The following is a 20134-nucleotide window of genomic DNA, read 5'->3' as shown; positions in this document are numbered from 1 at the left end:
GATGGAATTTCACCATGTTGACCAGGATGGTCTCAATCTCTTGACCTTGTGATCTGCCCGCCTCGGCCTCCCATAGTGCTGGGATTACAGGCGTGAGCCAGCGCGCCCAGTGAATGCTACTTTCTTGAAGAAGGTTTTAACCCCTTGTACTGTGTCAAGTGTCCAAGGACCAATGGTATAAGAAAAATAGTGGAAATAAGGCATAGAAGATAGTTAAAGGGGTTTAAGAGAACAGTCAGTATGGACATGGAAGGTCTAGTGATCAAAAGTGAACATCTCCTTTGGCAACCCCTCAGTAACCTAAAATAGTAATAATAATAATAAAGCAAAATATCTGCTCTCCAGACACCAACATTTCAGAATCCTTAGGCTTTTGGATAACTCTGGACCCATAAAGATATATATATACACACACGTGTGTGTGTGTGTGTATATATATATACGTGTGTGTGTGTGTATATATATACACATATATATAATTATTATGTGTAATATATATACCAATCTTTTGCAGGCAAAGGAGTGGACCCTGATTGATCATCTTGCACATTACAGCTATTGTAGTCACCTTACTAAGGAAAACAATATGTGAATTGACTGTTACTGTTAACAAGGAATTGATCTTTTTTGATAAAATCCAAGACACAAATGAATATAGAATTCAGAAGAGAATAGAAGAGAGAAGAGAGCAATGGAGATCAGATATGGATGGTGGCAACAGCAGCAAATCAGCAGCAACCATGGGGATGGCTGGCAGTAGGTACTCAAAGAAATGAACTAGGCCGGGCGCGGTGGCTCAAGCCTGTAATCCCAGCACTTTGGGAGGCCGAGACGGGCGGATCACGAGGTCAGGAGATCGAGACCATCCTGGCTAACAAGGTGAAACCCCGTCTCTACTAAAAAATACAAAAAACTAGCCGGGCGAAGTGGCGGGCGCCTGTGGTCCCGGCTACTCGGGAGGCTGAGGCAGGAGAATGGCGTGAACCCGGGAGGCGGAGCCTGGGCGACAGAGCCAGACTCAGTCTCAAAAAAAAAAAAAAAAAAAAAAAAGAAATGAACTAAAAGAAGATGGAGCAACCTTAAAATTTAAGAGTGATTCCTCAATAAATTAAAGACAAAATTACCATAAGATCCAGAATTTCCACTCCTAGGTATATACACAATGATTGAAAACATATGCCACACAAAAACTTGTATATAAATGTCCATAGCAGCATTATTCACAATGGCCAAAAGGTGGAAACAACCCAAATGACTACCAACAGATGAATGGATAACGAAAGTGATCTATTCATAATAATGGAAGATTATTCAGCCCTAAAAAGAAAAGTCATACTGATACATGCTACAACATGGGTAAACCTTGAAAACACTATGCTAAGTGAATGAAACCAGATGCAAAAGGCCACAAATTGTATGATTCCACTTATGCAAAACATCCAGAATAGGCAAATCCATAGAGAAGTAGATTCATGGCTACCAGGGGCTAGGAAAAAAGGGGAATGGAGAGTGACTGTGTAATAGGTTTCCTTTTGGGGTGGTGAAAAATTTCAGAAACTAGATTAGCGGTAAATGTTCTTACCACTTGTACAATATTGTAAATGTTCTTAATGCCACAGAATTATTCACTAAAATGATACATTTTATGTTGTGCATATTTTACCACAATAAAAAAATAAATAAATCTCTCTTTTGAACCTTTGCCCTAGATAAAAACTGGAGGAAACACAAAAGGCCTGTCTACTTGGTTACTGTAACAGTGGAAGTCACAGATATAGACAGACATAGTCATAGACCTAGACTCTAGATTCCTTTTTAATATAAATGCATGGATGGGAGAAAAGGGGAACACAAGGGCAGATAGGTCAGTGATTAAAGACAAAAAAAGCAAATTCAGAGTAGACAAGTGATTTTCAACTCTTACTCTAAACTTGTCTAAAGTCAAATGCCATGTATCTACCTCATCTTACACAGTCTGCACTATAGTGTGGATTTGTGTAACACAAGTGGTTCATATGTGAGTGCTAAATAAGGGAATGAAGTTGGTATAAAATAGAAATTGCATTAGTTCATATATGATTACCCAGCAAATTAATATTTTGCACTACCAAGTGACTGCAGCTAAAAGCCAAGTACACTAACTCAACTGAAATCAGCAAGCCATTTGCCCTACATTCTTCCTCTTGCCTCAGTTGGGCCACATGCTCTGTCTTATAAGTGCTTATTACATGATTCTCCCTGATCTTTGAGAAATTTACTGTTGTCTCTATAACTCAGCAGCTTCAATTCTTCCTTAAACACCCTTCCTTCAAGCTAATGTTACCATTTTAAAAGGTGAATTCTAGAAGTCTATATTTACTGTAATATTTTATTAGAAATGTAAGATGCCTTTTTAAACTGTGTTAGTATTTCATTAGTACAGTTGCTTTGTTAGTATTCTGGTTACAAAGCTGCATACGTTTTGAGTGGTTTTCTCCAATGCTACTTTTTCCTTAAGCCCTGTTATTTTTCAGTGTACAATTTTGTAGAATGTGAGGATTTTCAGATATGTGCATATCATATTGTGGCAGAAATACCTGTGTTTGCTAGCTCACTCACAACCCAACCATTGTTGAAAGAGAAATGACACAGGGCTTCCCACATTCTCCTTATGGGAACACACACTATAGTGCAACACTGGTAAGGTCTTTTCCCTCACCTACCTTGAATATCTAAGATTGGGTTGTCTCTCTTGGCAAAACCACACTGTCACTATTCCTATTAAAACCATTCATAGTGCCAAACTTTTTCACCTAGCCAAAAGGAAACACTGTGGATTAGGTCTCTGCTAACCAGATCAAATCAGTTATTTTGGCAATTTTATAAGAGCTCTTTAATAACACAGGAATGCTGGAATACTTCCAGGAAAACCCAAATTTATTAATTCTGAACAGCAAATTCTCAGTGGAATGACCATTTTAAAAAGCCCTCTTAGATAATACGATTTAGACTCCTGATCACTATAAAAGTCTTCTTTTTGTAATAAAATTCTCTATCTGTGCATATATATAATAAATATATGATGAAATATATATATTTTATACACACACACACACACATATTATGAAAATAAGTCATGTTGTTTTACTTTCCCTTCCAGCATTACCACTTCATTCCCCCAAAAGAGAAGATAGGGAATTTAATTCCTACAAATCTCTAAAATCTCTTAATTATCAGGGACTCCACAGAGTCCTGCTTAGAGACCAGGATGAATTTAATGACATTCATGAGTCCTATGCAGTCTTGACTTTTCCATTAAGAATGTTCCAGCCTCCATGTAGTCTCTTTGGGCCCAGTAGAGCACTGTGGTATGTGACTAAGACTTGACCTCTGCCAAGACTTGGACAAGTGCTGATGAAAATAGTTTTATTTGCTCTTTGTGGGAATCAGCATAGATTTCTCTCTGGTATTTCTGGAAGAGCTGCCTGCATACTATGATTTCCACAGTTTAGCAGGAGCTGTAGGAGACAATTTCAAATATAGGTGGGATCCTTGGAAATTTTAGAGGTAGAGTTTAGAAAGCAAGAGCCATGGGAAATATATAAACAAATGAAATGAGATGACTCCCCTGTCTCCTTCAATGGAAACTAAGCTCTAAGCATGATAGGTAGGACACTTCCACTGAGTCTGTTACTACCTAGGCAAAAGCTCCTCTAAGTCAATACTGCTATAGGACAGTATGTAAAGCCAATATCTGGAGTACATGGTTTGCTTGTTTGTCTTCTCCTTTTTATACAGAGCTTATTCATCATCTTGGCTTTAAATATTTTCTTCTTAAATGGGGACATTTTCATCACAGTGCCTTCCATTGGGTTAAGACAGAAAACCAGAGCCCTTTTCTTTGACCAAACATTTCTGTGACCCTGAAGGCATGAGTTTCCTCATGCCTAATAATCACTGGGGTGGAAGGAACACAGAGGAGTCATCACATCCATTGCCCTGTCTCAAAGCACGACTGTGCCAACTCTATCTCAGATGGGTGGGTACCTTTTTATTTCTAGAAATATTAAGTAAAGAGACTAAAATTCTCCTTAGTCATTTATTCTAGGATTTAACAGCCATGGTGTTCCAAAGTTCTTCCTTTTGTAAAGCTCCATTCCTCTCTGCTATGATTTAAAGCTACTTACTCTTGCTTTATCTTCAGTAGGAAGAAAGAATAGCTGGTTGCATTTTGGTTCAATATGGCAAAGACAGCACATGAGAAATCTCCCTGTTATTTTCAAAACAAAGAGAGATGAAATGTGGAACTAGAAAAATAAATAAATAAAATGTGGAAACTGTAAAATCATATTCAGAAACATAAAAAAACTCTTTGTGGAATAAAATAAAGGAGGAAAGTACAGCAATAAAGTGGGAGCCAAAGCCATATGGTCCATCAGCAGCTGGGACTGAATATGGGTAGTTTGGATCCAAATGGCTGAGGAGAAACTGCAGCTTGCAAGTGGCTTCCCATGTGAAGTTGGGGACTAGGGTCATAGTACTCACACGTAAACAGGGGCTGACATAGCTCTCCCCATTCAGTGTTCCCTAAAAAACACTGATTGTCCAAGGTAAGCAGTTGTAGATGAGGTCTCTGTCCATGATCATTATCAGAGACTAGTAGTGCACAAGAAAACAGAGGTAGAAATAGACCATTCGGGCATGAGGCAGCCCAAACCGAGTCATTAATATATGACCTGGTTTAGAGCAAAGTGAACTATAAAGCCTGCAACAACCATCCCACAAGGAAGGGCTCATGCAAGAAAAAACAAAAACAAAAACAAACAAACAAAAACACCCATGGATAATGAGCTTTGAAAGAAAAAGTAGAAAACCAAGGAAAATTCAGGACTGAGAAAAGCTGTCAAGAAACCCAGCAAAGGTGACAATTCACATCTAAAAATATTTAGATATTTGAACAATCTGAAATGGACTTCAAATAAACATTTAAATATTTTAAAGAGGTAAAAAAGAGAATAAGATCCCCCAAAACAATAACAGGTTATAAATTAGCATCATGTAGATGTCTTTTTAAATAACTTGAAAACCTGAGGGGAAACAAGGTTATTGAAAATAAACAAGGAAACAAACAAACCCCAACAGATGGCCTAAATAGTATGCATGGAAAGAATTCAGAATTGGAGAATAGACTTGAAGTAATATATCATTTTAGGGAGAATATCAGGAGGGAAAATTAAAGGAGACATAAAGGATAAATTAAATGAGATGCAATAATATACAACAAAGACAAGTTTGAGAATGAGAAAAAATAAGAAGGTGAAGAGATAATTTTCAAAAAACTGACTAAAAATTGATGAGAAATTTGACTCCTTTGGCTGAAAAAATCATCTGCTGAGCAGGTTGAAGAGAATAATCAAACTTACACATCCCATTGTGTGCATCAATGAAAAGAAGAAAGTTTTAAAAGCTAGAAGGAAAAAACAAAAACAAAAAACAGAAGAACCCACAAAAGAACTACAAATAGCAGAATTCTTAACCACAAACAAATAAACAAGCAAACAAAAAAGCCAACAAACCATTTAGTAGTATCTTCAAAGTGCTGAGGGGAGATGAACATGCACATATAATTTCATACCCAGCCAAATTATCATTCAAGAATGATTGCAAAGTAAATACTTTTTTTGGTATATAAGGACTAGGGAATTTTAGGACTATTACCCACAGAAAGAGCTGTTAAAGGTTATAGTTAACAAGAAGAAAAATGAACTTATGGAGAAGTGAGCTGCAAGAGCAAGAAGGAAAAGAAAAGGAATAGTTTATTTCTATCCTCCATACCATAAAATGAGCTTTTTAAGTCTTAACGATAATGGTGTTTATTTCTTTCAATGTTCTTACCTCTGGAATTTTTGAGCTCAGTTCTTCTAACACTTTATTTTTCTCTCAAAATAACTGCTAGCTTATACTCTCCCTTTTTCTCAATACTTGCCTCCTGTTAGGCATCTGGGGTAGGTGCAGCCATATTCTATTCTATGTTCTTTTGCCGTATGCTCTGGGTCTGGGTCATGCCTCAACCTTCTTCCCAGGGAAGACCAATCTTTACACAGAAGTTTAGATAAGTTCCTATGACATTAGACCACTTTGGGAGACTTCTGGGGAATAAAAAGTTTTTATAAGGCTATCTGGCAGGTTAAAAAAAAAAAAAAAAAAAAAAAAAAGCTCTCCAGAGTGGCAACTTTATCAGAAATATTGTTCCCATTTACCAGAGCACCCCCACCCCCACACCCCGCTGCCCATACCACATTTTTGCAATCCAGTTTAGGAAGAAGAAGCAAATAAACACATACAGAAACAGTAAGCCTCACTTAGGGACTTATTCCAAAAAAACCCCAGCAACTTTTAGGTTGGTCATATGCCCAGTCACTCTCTGACATCTTAAAGCATATACTATCAGCACCAACACTCACAATTTAAAAACCTGTGATATGGCATGATCTGCCATCTGAAATAAATCACTTTTGTTCATTAGGGTGTATTTACTGATGCAGGAAAATATATATTATAAAGGTGGTGACAAAAAGAGTTTGGATGTTTCTTCTCCATTAAAAAAAAAAATCCTCCACTCTTGGAACATTTCAGTTGACTGGGTTTTCATTGAACCCCATTCCCAGCCTTATTCCTAAGATTTTTTGCCCTGATACATTTGGTTTCTCTCTTATAAGTTCTGGAAGTTCCTCACCACTTAAAAAGCACCGTGTATACCTTAGCTAGGGTAGTGGTTCTTCGTGAACACCCCTTTGGGACTGACAATAAAGCTGCGGATGTTCTCTAAAGGAATTTACACATATACATAGTTACATCAAAAACTGCAAGCAATTTTAAAGGGTTCTTTGACCCTCAAAAGCCCACCCAGGAACCCTAGTTCAAGAATTTCCACCCTAAAGAGAAATAGAATCAACTTACAGGATGATAAGACTTGTACTTGACAGATCCCAAGAGTGTCAAGTAGCTTTTTCTAGGACTGCCATTGGGCCCACAGGCATTCTCTGAATTATTCCACACACTTCTGGGGTCGGAATCAGGCCCCAGTCAGATGTGAACAAAGTGTCATTGAGGGAGCCCCTGCCTCAGACAAATATCCTAGCTGCAAATCGTGAAAGTAGACATCCTAACAGCCTTGTGAAAAATCTCTGCCTGGCTGCCCCTTAGAATTACTCTTAACAATGTGTACATAATAACTGTGCAGTCTGGAGGAGGTGACTATTCAGCAGGCAGGCAGCTTTATACTGTCATAAACCTCACTGGGTCAGCTCCTTTGATTTATGAACGGCCCCCTCATAATTTAGAAGCTATGCTCGGATGCAATTCCAGCACTAATTGCATAAGACACATGCCGCCATGCTGCAACTCTCCTGGTGCCTGCTGCCCATGGCAGGAAGAGGCTGCTTACAGCAGAAAATCTCTGGGCCACAATTTCCATCTCCGATTGACACCCACCTTCAAATGATTAAAATGCCAATAAAAATCTGTTACTGGGTACCCAATAACTTACTAGAGCCTAGAATGTACCCCATTTGGGCTATAAAATGTATTTAGAGGCCAGTTTGGACTGCCTAAAGTTTCCTATTGTTATCTGTCTGGAAGTTTCCCTTCTGGGGAATTATGGAGATGAAATGAGTTGGGTGAAGAGGGAAGATGGAGAACCACAGCTAGGAAAGAAAGAGATAAACTGCTTTACCTGGGCAGCGAGGGCAGCACAGATGAGGAATATGCACAGGAGAAAGGCAATGAACATTTGGACATCTGACTCGGCTGCAAAGCACATTCCCATTCTGAAAAAGAGAAGGCAATGAGAAAAAATAAATGTCTTTCAAAGGTCGCTGGGATCAAGCCAGTTTGGGAAACAGTCATGCAGGGACTCACCCAGGCAGTGAATAATGCATTCCCAATAAGCTGAATGCATTCAACATTTTCTTTCCTTTTCTCATCACCAGCACCTCTCCTGGGTTGGTTGATAGTTTACTGGCATATTTTTCTAAGGCTGAGATCACCACTCCTCCAATTTTCAAAGCTTCCCATTAATTGTGACAGGCTTCTTCTGGCCTGGCTCTATGGCATTTCTACCATTCCCCAGCTCTAGCTGCATGTCTTTTCCAAGAACCTACTGTGATTTCATAATCACCTGTCCAATAACATGAAAGACACAATGAGCAATGGGTCCCCTGAGCTGCTACCCAGCCCTGGGCAAGGAGGCATCCCTAGCAGATGGATCCTGGATTCCATATAACTCTGCCTTGGCCCAGTGGGCCGAGTGATTCTTCTCATTTCCTTTTTAGCCAAAATTCTTCTGAGAACAAGCTAGAGTTTGGAATTTAGCTGATTAGGTAGTATGCCTGGGTGGGGCAACTGCATCCCTGCCTGATCTACAATTCCAAGATCCCTCGCTCTGACAGCTCACAATCATTTCTAGAACAAAGACATACTCTGGAAATAAATTTTTCATTTACATTTACCATCCATAAATCATTTGCAGCAAGGGCTACTTGTATTTGTCAGGCTGTCGTGGGGGAATAAAGTAGTGAAGAGGACATAGAAATAGAAGATGCCTTGTGCTTGAGCTGTTGGCATTGGGATCAATCATTTTAACATTTTGACTGCCTTGCAGACAGCGAAGCCTCAGCTCCCAATGGTTAGCTGTCCATCTTCAATGTGTCGCGTCAAGAATCCGACAAAATCAGGCCATCTCAGGCAGTTAATCAATCCCCAAATGATCTATTTAATACATGCCCTAACCATTTAAAGAGGCAGGCTTCTTTTATCCAAATTGGAATTGCCTTATCACAACCTTTTCCTTTTCTTGTGTACTTTCTAGAATAATTTTTTTGGAGTGTTGCATTTGGCAACACACAGAAGCTCCTCATGTATCACACTTCTCAGAGGCAGGTGGTATAATCTTGAATTGAGATCACCGAAGCACATCAGAAACCACACCTCCCAGCTGAGGTCTAAATGGAATCCTCCTTAATGCTACATACTGAATTCTGTTCTAGAGTTAATAGATTAATAATAATAACGATGATAACCACAATGATAAGGACAGCAATGATGACAATCACAGCTGTTAACATTTCTTGAATGTTTACCATGACTAAGCATTGTTTTAAATGATTTAAATGGATTTGTAAATTTAATCCGTTCCAGAACCCTATGAAATGGTAATATCACTATCCCATTTATAAAAAGAGGAAGATGAACGAATATCACTGAGGTCAGGTAACTTGTGCAGTGGCTCATAAGTGGCAGAGGCAGGGTTGGAAACTTGGTCTGTCTTTGTTCTAGAACCTCATAGCCTCTTAATACTGCCTGATGTTACCTGATAATTATGTTTCCACATGCTCAAAATTCTGACAGCCCAAAATTATGTTCAAATGGTAAATGAATCAGGCTGCAAGTGATTGTTTCTGCTCTAGCTGGGCATGAGGGAAGAGGTGCAGTCCTTACACAAGGTCTCAAGTAAGAAGCTGGTCTTGAAGATCCATTGTGTAAGTTCAGAATTCTCAATGCCTAGTACAAGGTCTCCCTTTCCACTTTGCCTAGTGCACCGCTTCTCTACCAGGGGTGATTTTTGCTCCCCAAGCAACTTGGCCAGGTCTGGAGACATTTTTGGTTATTATGATTGGGGATGGTGCTCTTGTCATCCAATGGGTAGAGGCCAGGGATACCGCTTAACATCCTACAATGCGCAGGACAGCCCCCAACCAAATATCTATAGTGCAGACAACAAGAAACTCTAGCCTAACATATGATGGTAGAGGTTTGTTCAGAAAGATGGACCAGAGCTATGCTCCTGGGTCAAGACCATGGGAAGAAGATGGAACAACCTGCTTTACCTATTGCAAAGATGGCACTCAAGCCATGCAAAATCCTTTCTAAATGACTGGACAGGAGCCAAGGCTAAGCCAAGGGAACTCTAATCCTTAAGAGGTACAGGCCAAGGTTTCACAAACTCAGTCTTAATTACAGTTATTGGCTGAGACAACATAAAATCCACTCTCCCAATGAACCAGTTTATAATTTGTCCTAATATTTTCCCTAAAGGTCAGCCTTAAAATAATTTTCAAAAACTACTTTGTCTTACAATCTAAACATTCTATTGAGCTTTCACCTCCACTCCCACTATCAGGCTCTTCTGCCTTCTGCAACCATGCCCTATATCATTAGGCTAAGAGATCATAAATATCTGTCCATAGCAACTACTCAGAGAACCCATAAAAATGAAGCCAAAAAGCAAGAGAGGACAGAAGACAGAAAATGTTTATTTTTCCTTGCAATCTTCTTCTTACTTTCTTCTTTTATTTTATGAGATAGGGTCTTGCTCTGTCAACCACGCTGGAATGCAGTGGTGCAATCTCGATTCACTTCAGCCTAGAAGTCCCAAGCTCAAGTGATCCTCCCACCTCAGCCTCCCAACTAGCTGGGACAACAGGCATGTGCCACCACACCCAGCTAATTTTTGTACTTTTTGTAGAGAAGGGGTTTTGCCATATTACCCATGCTGGTCTCGAACTCCTGGACTGAAGTGATCCACATGCCTCAGCCTCCCAAAGTGCTGGGATTATAGGCATGAGACAGAGCGACCAGTCTGCTTCTTTACTTTCTTTCAGGATTGTATCACCCACAGTGCCTGGCCATTTGGGCACTGAAGGCCTCTCTGCATGCTGAGAAGCAAACTGGGAAATCACATGTCATGAGAGATTGTACCTCTGAGCAGATGCAGTTCACGCAGTAAACCAACCCGTAAGGTTCCAGGTAAGGATGCCATCTCTCACCCACTCTGTACTTCTTGTCTTGAAACATGCAATATGTCTCTGAATCTGTGAAGAAGGAGATGGAGAATATGCCTGTTAGGAAACATCAACCAAGTCACAAAATTCAAAAGCAATCACAAGTTCCACCCATTTTATTACACATCAAGGGAAGAGGCATAGTGAGTATTTATATAATTCCTATTAGGGGATTAGTGTTATATATACTTCACTCACTGGATCCTCACCACGATGACCCATAAGGTAGACATTGCTATTAGTCTCATTTTAAAGATAAGGAAAATCAAGAGTCATATAACCAGTAAGAAGCTGAGATGGGACTCAAACCCAGGTTTGTCTGACAACGATGTACAAAATCTTTTTAAATTTTATTTTATTTTTCCATAAGTTATTGTGGTACAGGTGGTATTTGGTTACATCAGTAAGTTCTTTAGTGGTGATGTGTGAGATCTTGGTGCACCCATCACCCTAGCAGTACACACTGCACCATATTTGTTGTCTTTTATCTCTCGTCTCCCTCCCACTCTTCCTCGCAAATGCCCAAAGTCCACTGTATCATTCTCATGCCTTTGCATCCTCATAGCTTAGCTCCCACATATCAGTGAGATCATATGATGTTTGGTTGGCCATTTCTGAATTACTTCACTTAGAATAATAGTCTCCAATCTCATCCAGGTCATTGCAAATGTTGTTAATTCATTCCTTTTTATGGATGAGTAGTATTCCATCATATATATATGTTCAGTAGAAACATATATATATATATACTGACTCTCTCTATATAAGAAATATATATCTATATAAGAAAAAATATATATATATATTTCTTTATCCACTTGTTGACTGATGGGCATTTGGGTTGGTTCCATGATTTTGCAATTGTGCACTGTGCTGCTATAAACATGCATGTGCAAGTATCTTTTTCAAATAATGACTTCTTTTCCTTTCCATAGATATCCAGCAGTAGGATTGCTGGATCAAATGGTAGTTCTACTTTTAATTATCTAAGGGATCTCCACACTGTTTTCCATAGTGGATGCACTAGTTTACATTTCCTGCATCCACACCAACATCTACTGTTTTTTCATTTTTTGATTATGGTCATTCTTGAAGGAGTAAGGTGGTATCACATTGTGATTATGGTCATTCCTGAAGGAGTATGGTGGTATTGCATTTGATTATGGTCATTCTTGAAGGAGTAAGGTGGTATCGCATTGTGGTTTTGATTTGCATTTCCCTGATCATTAGTGATGTTGATCATTTTTTCATATGTTTGTTGGGCATTTGTATATCTTCTTCTTTTGAGAATTGTCTATTCATGTCCTTAGCCCACTTTTTGGTAGGATTTTTTTTTTTCTTACTGATTTGTTCATTGTGAATTCTGGATATTAGTCCTTTTTCAGATGTATAGATTGTGAAGATTTTCTCCCACTCCGTGGGTTGTTTGTTTACTCTGTTGACTGTTCCTTTTGCCGTGCAAAAGCACTTTAGTTTAATTAGGCTACAGCTATTTACCTTTGTTTTTATTGCATTTGCTTTTGGGGTTTTGGTCATGAAATCCTTGCCTAAGCCAATATCTGCTGCGGGAAGCCAGGGGCCCCGAACACAGGGACTGGCTAGAGCCACAGCAGAGGAACATAAATTGTGAAGATTTCATGGACATTTAACAGCTCCCAAAAAATCTTTCATAATTTCTTATGCCTGTCTTACTTTAATCTCTTAATCCTGTTATCTTCATAAGCTGAGGATGTATGTTACCTCAGGGCCACTATAATTGTGTTAACTGTACAAATTGATTGTAAAACATGTGTGTTTGAAGAATATGAAATCAGTGCACCTTGAAAAAGAACAGAATAACAGCAATTTTAGGGAACGAGGGAAGACAATCATAAGGTCTGACTGCCTGCGGAGTCGGGCAAAAAAAGCCATATTTTTCTTCTTGCAGAGAGCCTATAAATGGATGTGCAAGTTGGGAAGATATCGCTAAATTCTTTTCCTAGCAAGGATTACTCTGGAAAAGGAATGCATTCCTGGAGGGAGGTCTATAAATGGCCACTCTGGGGGCATCTGTCTTATGTGGTTGAGATATGGACTGAAATACGTCCTGGTCTCCTGCAGTACCTTCAGGCTTACTAGGGTGGGGAAAAACCCCACCCTGGTAAATTTGAGGTCAGACCCGTTCTCTGCTCTCGAACCTGTTTTCTGTTGTTTCAGATGCTTATCAAGACAATACGTGCATCACTGAACATAGATCCTTATCAGTAATTCTGCCTTTGCCCTTTGCCTTGTGATCTTTGTTAGACCCTTATCAGGAGTTTCTGATTTTGCCCTTGTCCTGTTTCCTCAGAAGCATGTGATCTTTGGTCTCCTTTTTGCCCTTTGAGGCATGTGATCTTGTGACCTACTCCCTGTTCTTGCACCCCCTCCCCTTTTGAAATCCTTAATAAAACTTGCTGGTTTTGTGGCTCAGGTGGGCATCACCATCCTAACAATATGTGATGTCACCCCTGGCCAGTGGCCCAGCTGTAAAATTCCTCTCTTTGTACTCTTTCTCTTTATTTCTCAGCCAGCCGACACTTATGGAAAATAGAAAGAACCTACATTGAAATATTGGGGGCGTGTTCCCCCGATAAATGTCTGGAAGGGTTTTTCCAATGTTATCTTCTAGAATTTTTATAGTTTCAGGTCTTAGGTTTAATTCCTCAATTCATCTTGAGTTGATTTTTGTACAAGGGGAGAGATGAGAATCCAGTTTCATTCTCCTACACGTGGCTCGCCAATTATCCCAGCACCATTTGTTGAAAATGGTGTCCCTTCCCCATGTTTATGTTTTTGTTTGCTTTGTTGAAGATCAGTTGGCTGTAAGTATTCGGGTTTATTTCTGAGTTCTCTATTCTGTTCCATTGGTTAATATGCCTATTTTTATACCAGTACCATGATCCCAAATTTATAAAACAATTACTAATAGACCTAAGAAATGAGATAGACAGCAACACAGTAATAGTGGGGAACTTCAATATTCCACTGACAGCACTAGACAGATCATCAAGACACAAAGTCAACAAAGAAACAATGGATTTAAACTATACCTTAGAACAAATGGACTTACAAGATATATACAGAATATTTCATCCAACAACCACAGAATACACATTCTATTCAACAGAGCATGGAACTTTCTACAAAACAGACCATATGATAGGCCATAAAATAAGCCTCAATAAATTTAAGAAAATAGAAATTGTATCAAGCACTCTCTTAGGCCACAGTGGAATAAAACTGGAAATCAACTCCAAAAGGAACCTTCAATACCACGCAAATGCATGGAAATTAAATAACCTGCTCCCGAATGAGCATTGGGTGAAAAACGAAATCAAGATAGAAATTTAAAAATTCTTCAAACTGAATGATAATAATGACAGAACCTTATCAAAATCTCTGGGATAAGGCTAAGGCAGTGCTAAGAGGAAAGTGCATAACCCTAAACACCTACATCAAAAAGTCTGAAAGAGTACAAACAGACAATCTAAGGTCACACCTCAAGGAGCTAGAGAAACAAGAACAAACCAAACCCAAACCCAGCAGAAGAAAGGAAATAACCAAGATCAGAGCAGAGCTAAATGAAATTGAAACAAAAAAAAGATACAAAAGATAAGTGAAATAAAAAGCTGGTTCTTCAAAAAGATAACTACAATTGATAGACCATTAGCAAGATTAACCAAGAAAAGAGAGAAAATTCAAATAACCTCACTGAGAAATGAAACAGGAGTATCTTCAAATACTGAAATACAAAAGATCATTCAAGGCTGCTATGAACACCTTTACACACATAAATTAGGAAACCTAGAAGAGTGGATACATTCCTGTAAAAATATAACCCTCCTAGCTTAAATCAGGAAGAATTAGATACCCTTAACAGATCAATAACAAGCATTGAGATTGAAATGGTAATTTAAAAATTACCAACAAAAAAAGTCCAGGACCAGGTGGATTCACAGCAGAATTCTGCCAGACATTCAAAGAAGAATTGGTACCAATCCTTTTAACACTGCTCCACAAGATAGAGCAAGAAGGAACCCTCCCTAATTTGTTCTATGAAGCCAGCATCACCCTAATACCAAAACCAGGAAAGGACACAACCAAAAGAGGAAACTACAGACCAATATCCTGATGAACATAGATGCTAAAATCATTAACAAAATAGTAGCTAACTGAATCCAACAACATATCAAAAAGACAATCCACCATGATCAAGTGATGCAGGGATGGTTTAACATATGTAGGTCAATAAATGTGGTGTGCCACATAAACAGAAATAAAAACAAAAATCACACGATCATCTCAATAGATGCAGAAAAAGCATTTGACAAAATCCAGTATCCCTTTATGATTAAAACCCTCAGCAAAATCGGCATACAAAGGACATACCTTAATGTAATAAAAGCCATCTATGACAAACTCACAGCCAACATAATACTGAATGGGGAAAAGTTGAAAGCATTCCCTCTTAGAACCGGAACATGACAAGGATGCCCAATCTCACCAGTCCTCTTCAACAAAGTAATGGAAGTCCTAGCCAGAGCAATCAGACAAGAGAAAGAAATAAAGGGCATCCAAATTGGTAAAGAGGAAGTCAAACTGTCCCTGTTTGCTGACAATATGATTGTTTACCTTGAAAACCCTAATGACTCTTCCAGAAAGCTCCTAAAACTGATAAAAGAATTCAGCAAAGTTTCTGGATACAAGATTAATGTACATAAATCAGTAGCTCTTCCATATACCAACAGTGACCAAGCGGAGAATCAAACCAAGAACTCAACTCCTTTTACAAAGGATGCAATAAAATAAAATAAAACACTTAGGAGCATGTCTAACAAAGGAGTCGAAAGACCTCTACAAGGGAAACTAAAAACACTGCTGAAAGACATCATAGACGACACAAGTACATGGAAACACACCCCATACTCATGGACAGGTAGAATTAATAATGTGAAAATGACCATAGTGACAAAAGCAATCAGCAAATTCAACGCAATCCCCATCAAAATACCACACTCATTCTTCATAGAATTAGAAAAAACAATTCTAAAATTCATATGGAACCAAAAAGGAGCCCACATAGCCAAAGCAAGACTAAGTACAAAGAACAAATCTGGAGGCATCACACTACTTGATTTCAATACAAAATTTTAACTACTGTTCTGTTACAATGATAAAGGGTGCATATCACGTGTTCTTTTTCTTGAAAAGGTTGTGTTCCCTTTCTTTGGAAATGCAAGCTAATGTCTGAAATGTGGATGTATCAGAACATTCTCAGAGCTGTTTGTTGGTGGTATAGGAACGATAGACTATGCATTGTGTTAGGTCTCTATAATTGGCTTTGCCTACACGTGTTAACATCACTCAATCATTAAACAAATATTTGAGCACTAACTGTCAGGCAACATGCTAAGTGCTGCAGATGAAATGAGCTAAAATTTTTATACAAAGTCCCTGCTCCCATTCAACTTACAGAATTCTTGCATAAACAATTCCTGTGATGGTTAACAATGAGTGTCAACTTGATTGGATGGAAGGATGCAAAGTATCCTTCTGGGTGTATCCTATATGGGTGTATCTGGGTGTCTCTGGGTATTTTTGGGTGTGGCCAGAGGAGATTAACATTTGAGTCAGTAGACTGGGAGAGGAAGACCTACCCACAATTTGGATGGGCACCATCCAATTTGCTGCCAGCATGGCTAGAAAAAGCAGGTAGAAGAAGGTGGAAGAAGCTGACTTGCTAAGTCTTCTGGCCTTCATATTTCCTCCATGCTGGATGCTTCCTGCCCTTGAACATCAGACTCCAAGTTCTTTGGCTTTTGGACACTTGGACTTACACCAGTGGTTTGCTGGGGGCTCTCGGGCCTTCAGTCACAGACTGAAGGCTGCACTATTGGCTTCCCTACTTTTGAGGTTTTGGGGCTTGGACTGAGCCACTAATGGCTTCTTTGCTCCTCAGCTTGCAAACAGCCTATTGTGGGACTTCACCTTGTGATCGTGTGAGTCAGTTCTTAATAAAGTCCCTTTCATGTATACATATATCCTATCAGTTCTGTCCCTCTAGAGAACCCTGACTAATACAACTCCCAACTAACTCAAACCACTCACTCCCCTTTGCTGAAACAGAAATTTTGAGAGCCACAGCTTATCTTATACCACAGTTCACTTGAGGACATACCATGTTAACTGCCTTACTTTACATGTTATATTTCTCCATCAGTGTCCCTGAAAGTAGGTAACATTTATTCTTTACTCTCTATTCATCACATGGCCTAGTACACTGTGGGCAATAAGCAATTATAGGCAATATGCAAGTGTAAGCAACTGACAAATGATTGGTAAATTGAATTTCCAAGATCAAGTGGCTTATCTTCTAATCCCATCCTCTTCTATCTCCCACTTTTCATCAAAATAAAGCAATACTCCTCTTATAACAAACACACGAACTCCTCTTATAACAAACACATGAATTTTCCTCACTCCAGTGCACATTTTCCTGAAGATCAAAACTGAAATAATAAAAACAGATAAGCAGGAAACTAAGAGAATATATTCTGAACAAATAGTAAACAAAATATTAGTATTGGAACATTTTAATCATTCAAATCAATTAGGACCAACCAATCCAATAGAAAAATAATCTAAGTATAGAAACAGCAATTCAGAAAAGAAGAAATGGGAACAGAGAATGTATTAGTCCATTTTCGTGCTGCTGATAAAGTCATACCTGGAACTGGGCAATTTACAAAAGAAAGAGATTTATTGCACTTACAGTTCCACGTGGCTGGGGAGGTCTAACAATCATGGCGGAAGGTGACAGGCACATCTCACATGGCAGCATTCAAGAGAAGAGAGCGTGTTCCAGGAAACTCCCTTTTTAAAAACCATCAGATCTTGTGAGACTGATTCACTATCATTAGAACAGTGCAGGAAAGACCCGCCCCCATAACTGACCTCCCACCGAGTTTCTCCCATGACACATGGTAATTGTGGGAGTTACAATTCAAGATGAGATTTGGGTGGCGACATGGCCAAACAATACCAGAGAATAAATATTAAAAGATATTTAACCTCACTAGTATCAGAGATTTAAATTAAAACTAAACTGAGATAGATGCCTCGTATCAATGATTGCTTCAAAGAACCTCTATGAACCTTTCCAAATACCCACAAGGTGAATTCCAATTTATTTTTCAAAACTTTATTTTCAATTTATTCAGAACAATATACTGGGAGACAGAAAATCTAGATTTGAGTCCTAACCTACTCTATCTGTGTGACATTGAGTAAGTCACTCAAATCCTGATAACCTCATTGGGTGAGTCACTCAAACCCTGACAACCTTTTCAACATCTGTGAAATATTATGTTTCTCAAGTGGATGTCAGAGGAGTAAATGAAGCACTTTGTAAATTATAAAGTGCTATAAAATGTAGAGTGTTATTTTATATTCATTGGCTTTTTTCTAATTAGAAAGCTAATACATGCTCAATGTAGAAAACCGGAAAACATACACAAACACACAAGAAGGGCAACAATAGAAAAGAAGCAAGGAATATTATACATAATCCCAGCACAGGAAGATAACCACTTTTTAGAAGCTGGTAGCATATAAATAGTCTGTGGGTTGAAGAAGAAATCAAAAGGGAAATTAGAAAGTATTTTGTACTAAATGAAAATGAAAACACAGCACATCACTTAGGGATTCAGCTAAAAAAGCACTTAGAAGGAAATTCATATCATTAAATACCTATATTGGAAAAGGAGAAAAGTCTCAAATCATTATCTTAAACTAGAAAAAGTAGGACAAAATAACCAAAAAAAAAAAAAAAAAAAGAGAGAGAGAATAATAAAGAGCAGAAATCAATGAAACTGAAGACAGAAAATCAATAGGAAAAAATCAGTGAGATCAAAACTGGGTCTTTAGGAAGATCAATAAAATTGATAAACCCCTAGCAAGACTAACAAAGATAAAAAGAGAGAAGACAAAAATTACTAAGATTAGAGACACAAAAGAGGACTTTACTGCAGTGACTACAGACATTAAAAGGGTAAGAGTTTTGGGAACACTGTGAATAACTATATGCCAGTTAGTTTAACAACACAGAATGATTAATTCTTGAAACAACATAAAATGGATTAATTCTTTGAAAGACACACATTACCAAAGCTCAATCAAAAAGAGATAACTAACCTGAGGCTGAGTGTGGTGGCTCACACCTGTAATCCCAGTACTTTGGGAGGCCAAAGTGGGTGGATCACCTGAGGTCAGGAGTTCAAGACCAGCCTGGCCAACGTGGTAAAACCCCATCTCTATTAAAAATACAAAAATTAGCCAGGCATGGTGGTGGGCGCCTATAATCCCATACTCAGGAGGCTGAGGCAGGAGAATCGCTTGAACATGGGAGGTAGAGGTTGCAGTGAGCTGAGATCGCACCATTGCACTCCAGCCTGGGTGACAGAGCAAGACTCTGTCTCACAAAAAACAAACAAACAAACAAACAAACAAAAAACAAAAAAGATAGCTAACCTGAATAGTCCTGTATATTTTAAAGGAATTTAAATTGTAGTTGAAAACTTTCTTACAAAAAAAATTCTAGAATCAGATGGCTCCACTGGTGAATTATATCAAACATTCTACCAAACCCTTCCAGAAAACTGAAGAGGACGGAATACTTCCCAACTGAATATTTAATGCAAGCTTTACACCAATACCAAAACCAGATAAATATATTACAAGAACAGAAACTACAGACCAATATCCCTTAAGAACACAGATGCAAAAATTCGCAACAAAATTTTAACAAACTAAATCTAACAATATGTAGAAAAGATAATACTTTATGAGCAAGTGGGGCTTATCCTGGAAATTCAGGGCTAGTTCAACATTCAAAATCCAATCAATGTAAATCACCATATCAACAAACCAAAGAAGGAAAATCGTGTAATCACTGCAACAGATGCAGAAAAATCACTTGACAAAATTCTACATCCATTCATGACAGACAGTCTCAGCAAAGTAGAATGAGTACTTCCTCAACCTGATAAAGGGCATCTACAAAAAACCTATAGCTAACATTACACTTAATGGCAAGAGACTGCTTTACCCCTAAGATCAGGAATTACACAAGGATGTCTGCTTCACTACTCCTGGAGATAATAGCCAGTGAAATTGGGTAAGAAGAACAAATAAAAGGCCTATATACTGGAAAGTAAAAAAATAAAACTTTCTATTCACAAATGGACATAATTTTCTACATAGAAAATCTATAAGAATCTATTAAAAAGTTACTA

At 38.4% G+C, this 20134-nt stretch overlaps 1 protein-coding gene across 7 annotated transcripts in view; it reads right to left on the bottom strand.

The window, feature by feature from the left end:
• The window catches only part of CHRDL1 (chordin like 1), a 125715-nt gene that overhangs the window by 81722 nt on the left and 23859 nt on the right, over nt 1-20134 (bottom strand). For all 7 annotated transcript variants that reach the window (XM_009198119.3, XM_031660707.1, XM_009198121.3 and 4 more), the window contains exons 3-4: nt 10738-10850; nt 7715-7808 (exon numbers count right to left, since the gene is read on the bottom strand). In XM_009198119.3, the coding sequence (XP_009196383.1) occupies nt 7715-7808; nt 10738-10850 (207 nt within the window). The remainder of the gene's footprint in view (nt 1-7714; nt 7809-10737; nt 10851-20134) is intronic.

The sequence above is a fragment of the Papio anubis genome, chromosome X (genome assembly GCF_008728515.1).
Source record: "Papio anubis isolate 15944 chromosome X, Panubis1.0, whole genome shotgun sequence".
Lineage (NCBI taxonomy): Eukaryota > Metazoa > Chordata > Mammalia > Primates > Cercopithecidae > Papio > Papio anubis.
Note: the sequence above shows the minus strand (reverse complement) of the source record. Positions and strands in the feature narration are given on the sequence as shown.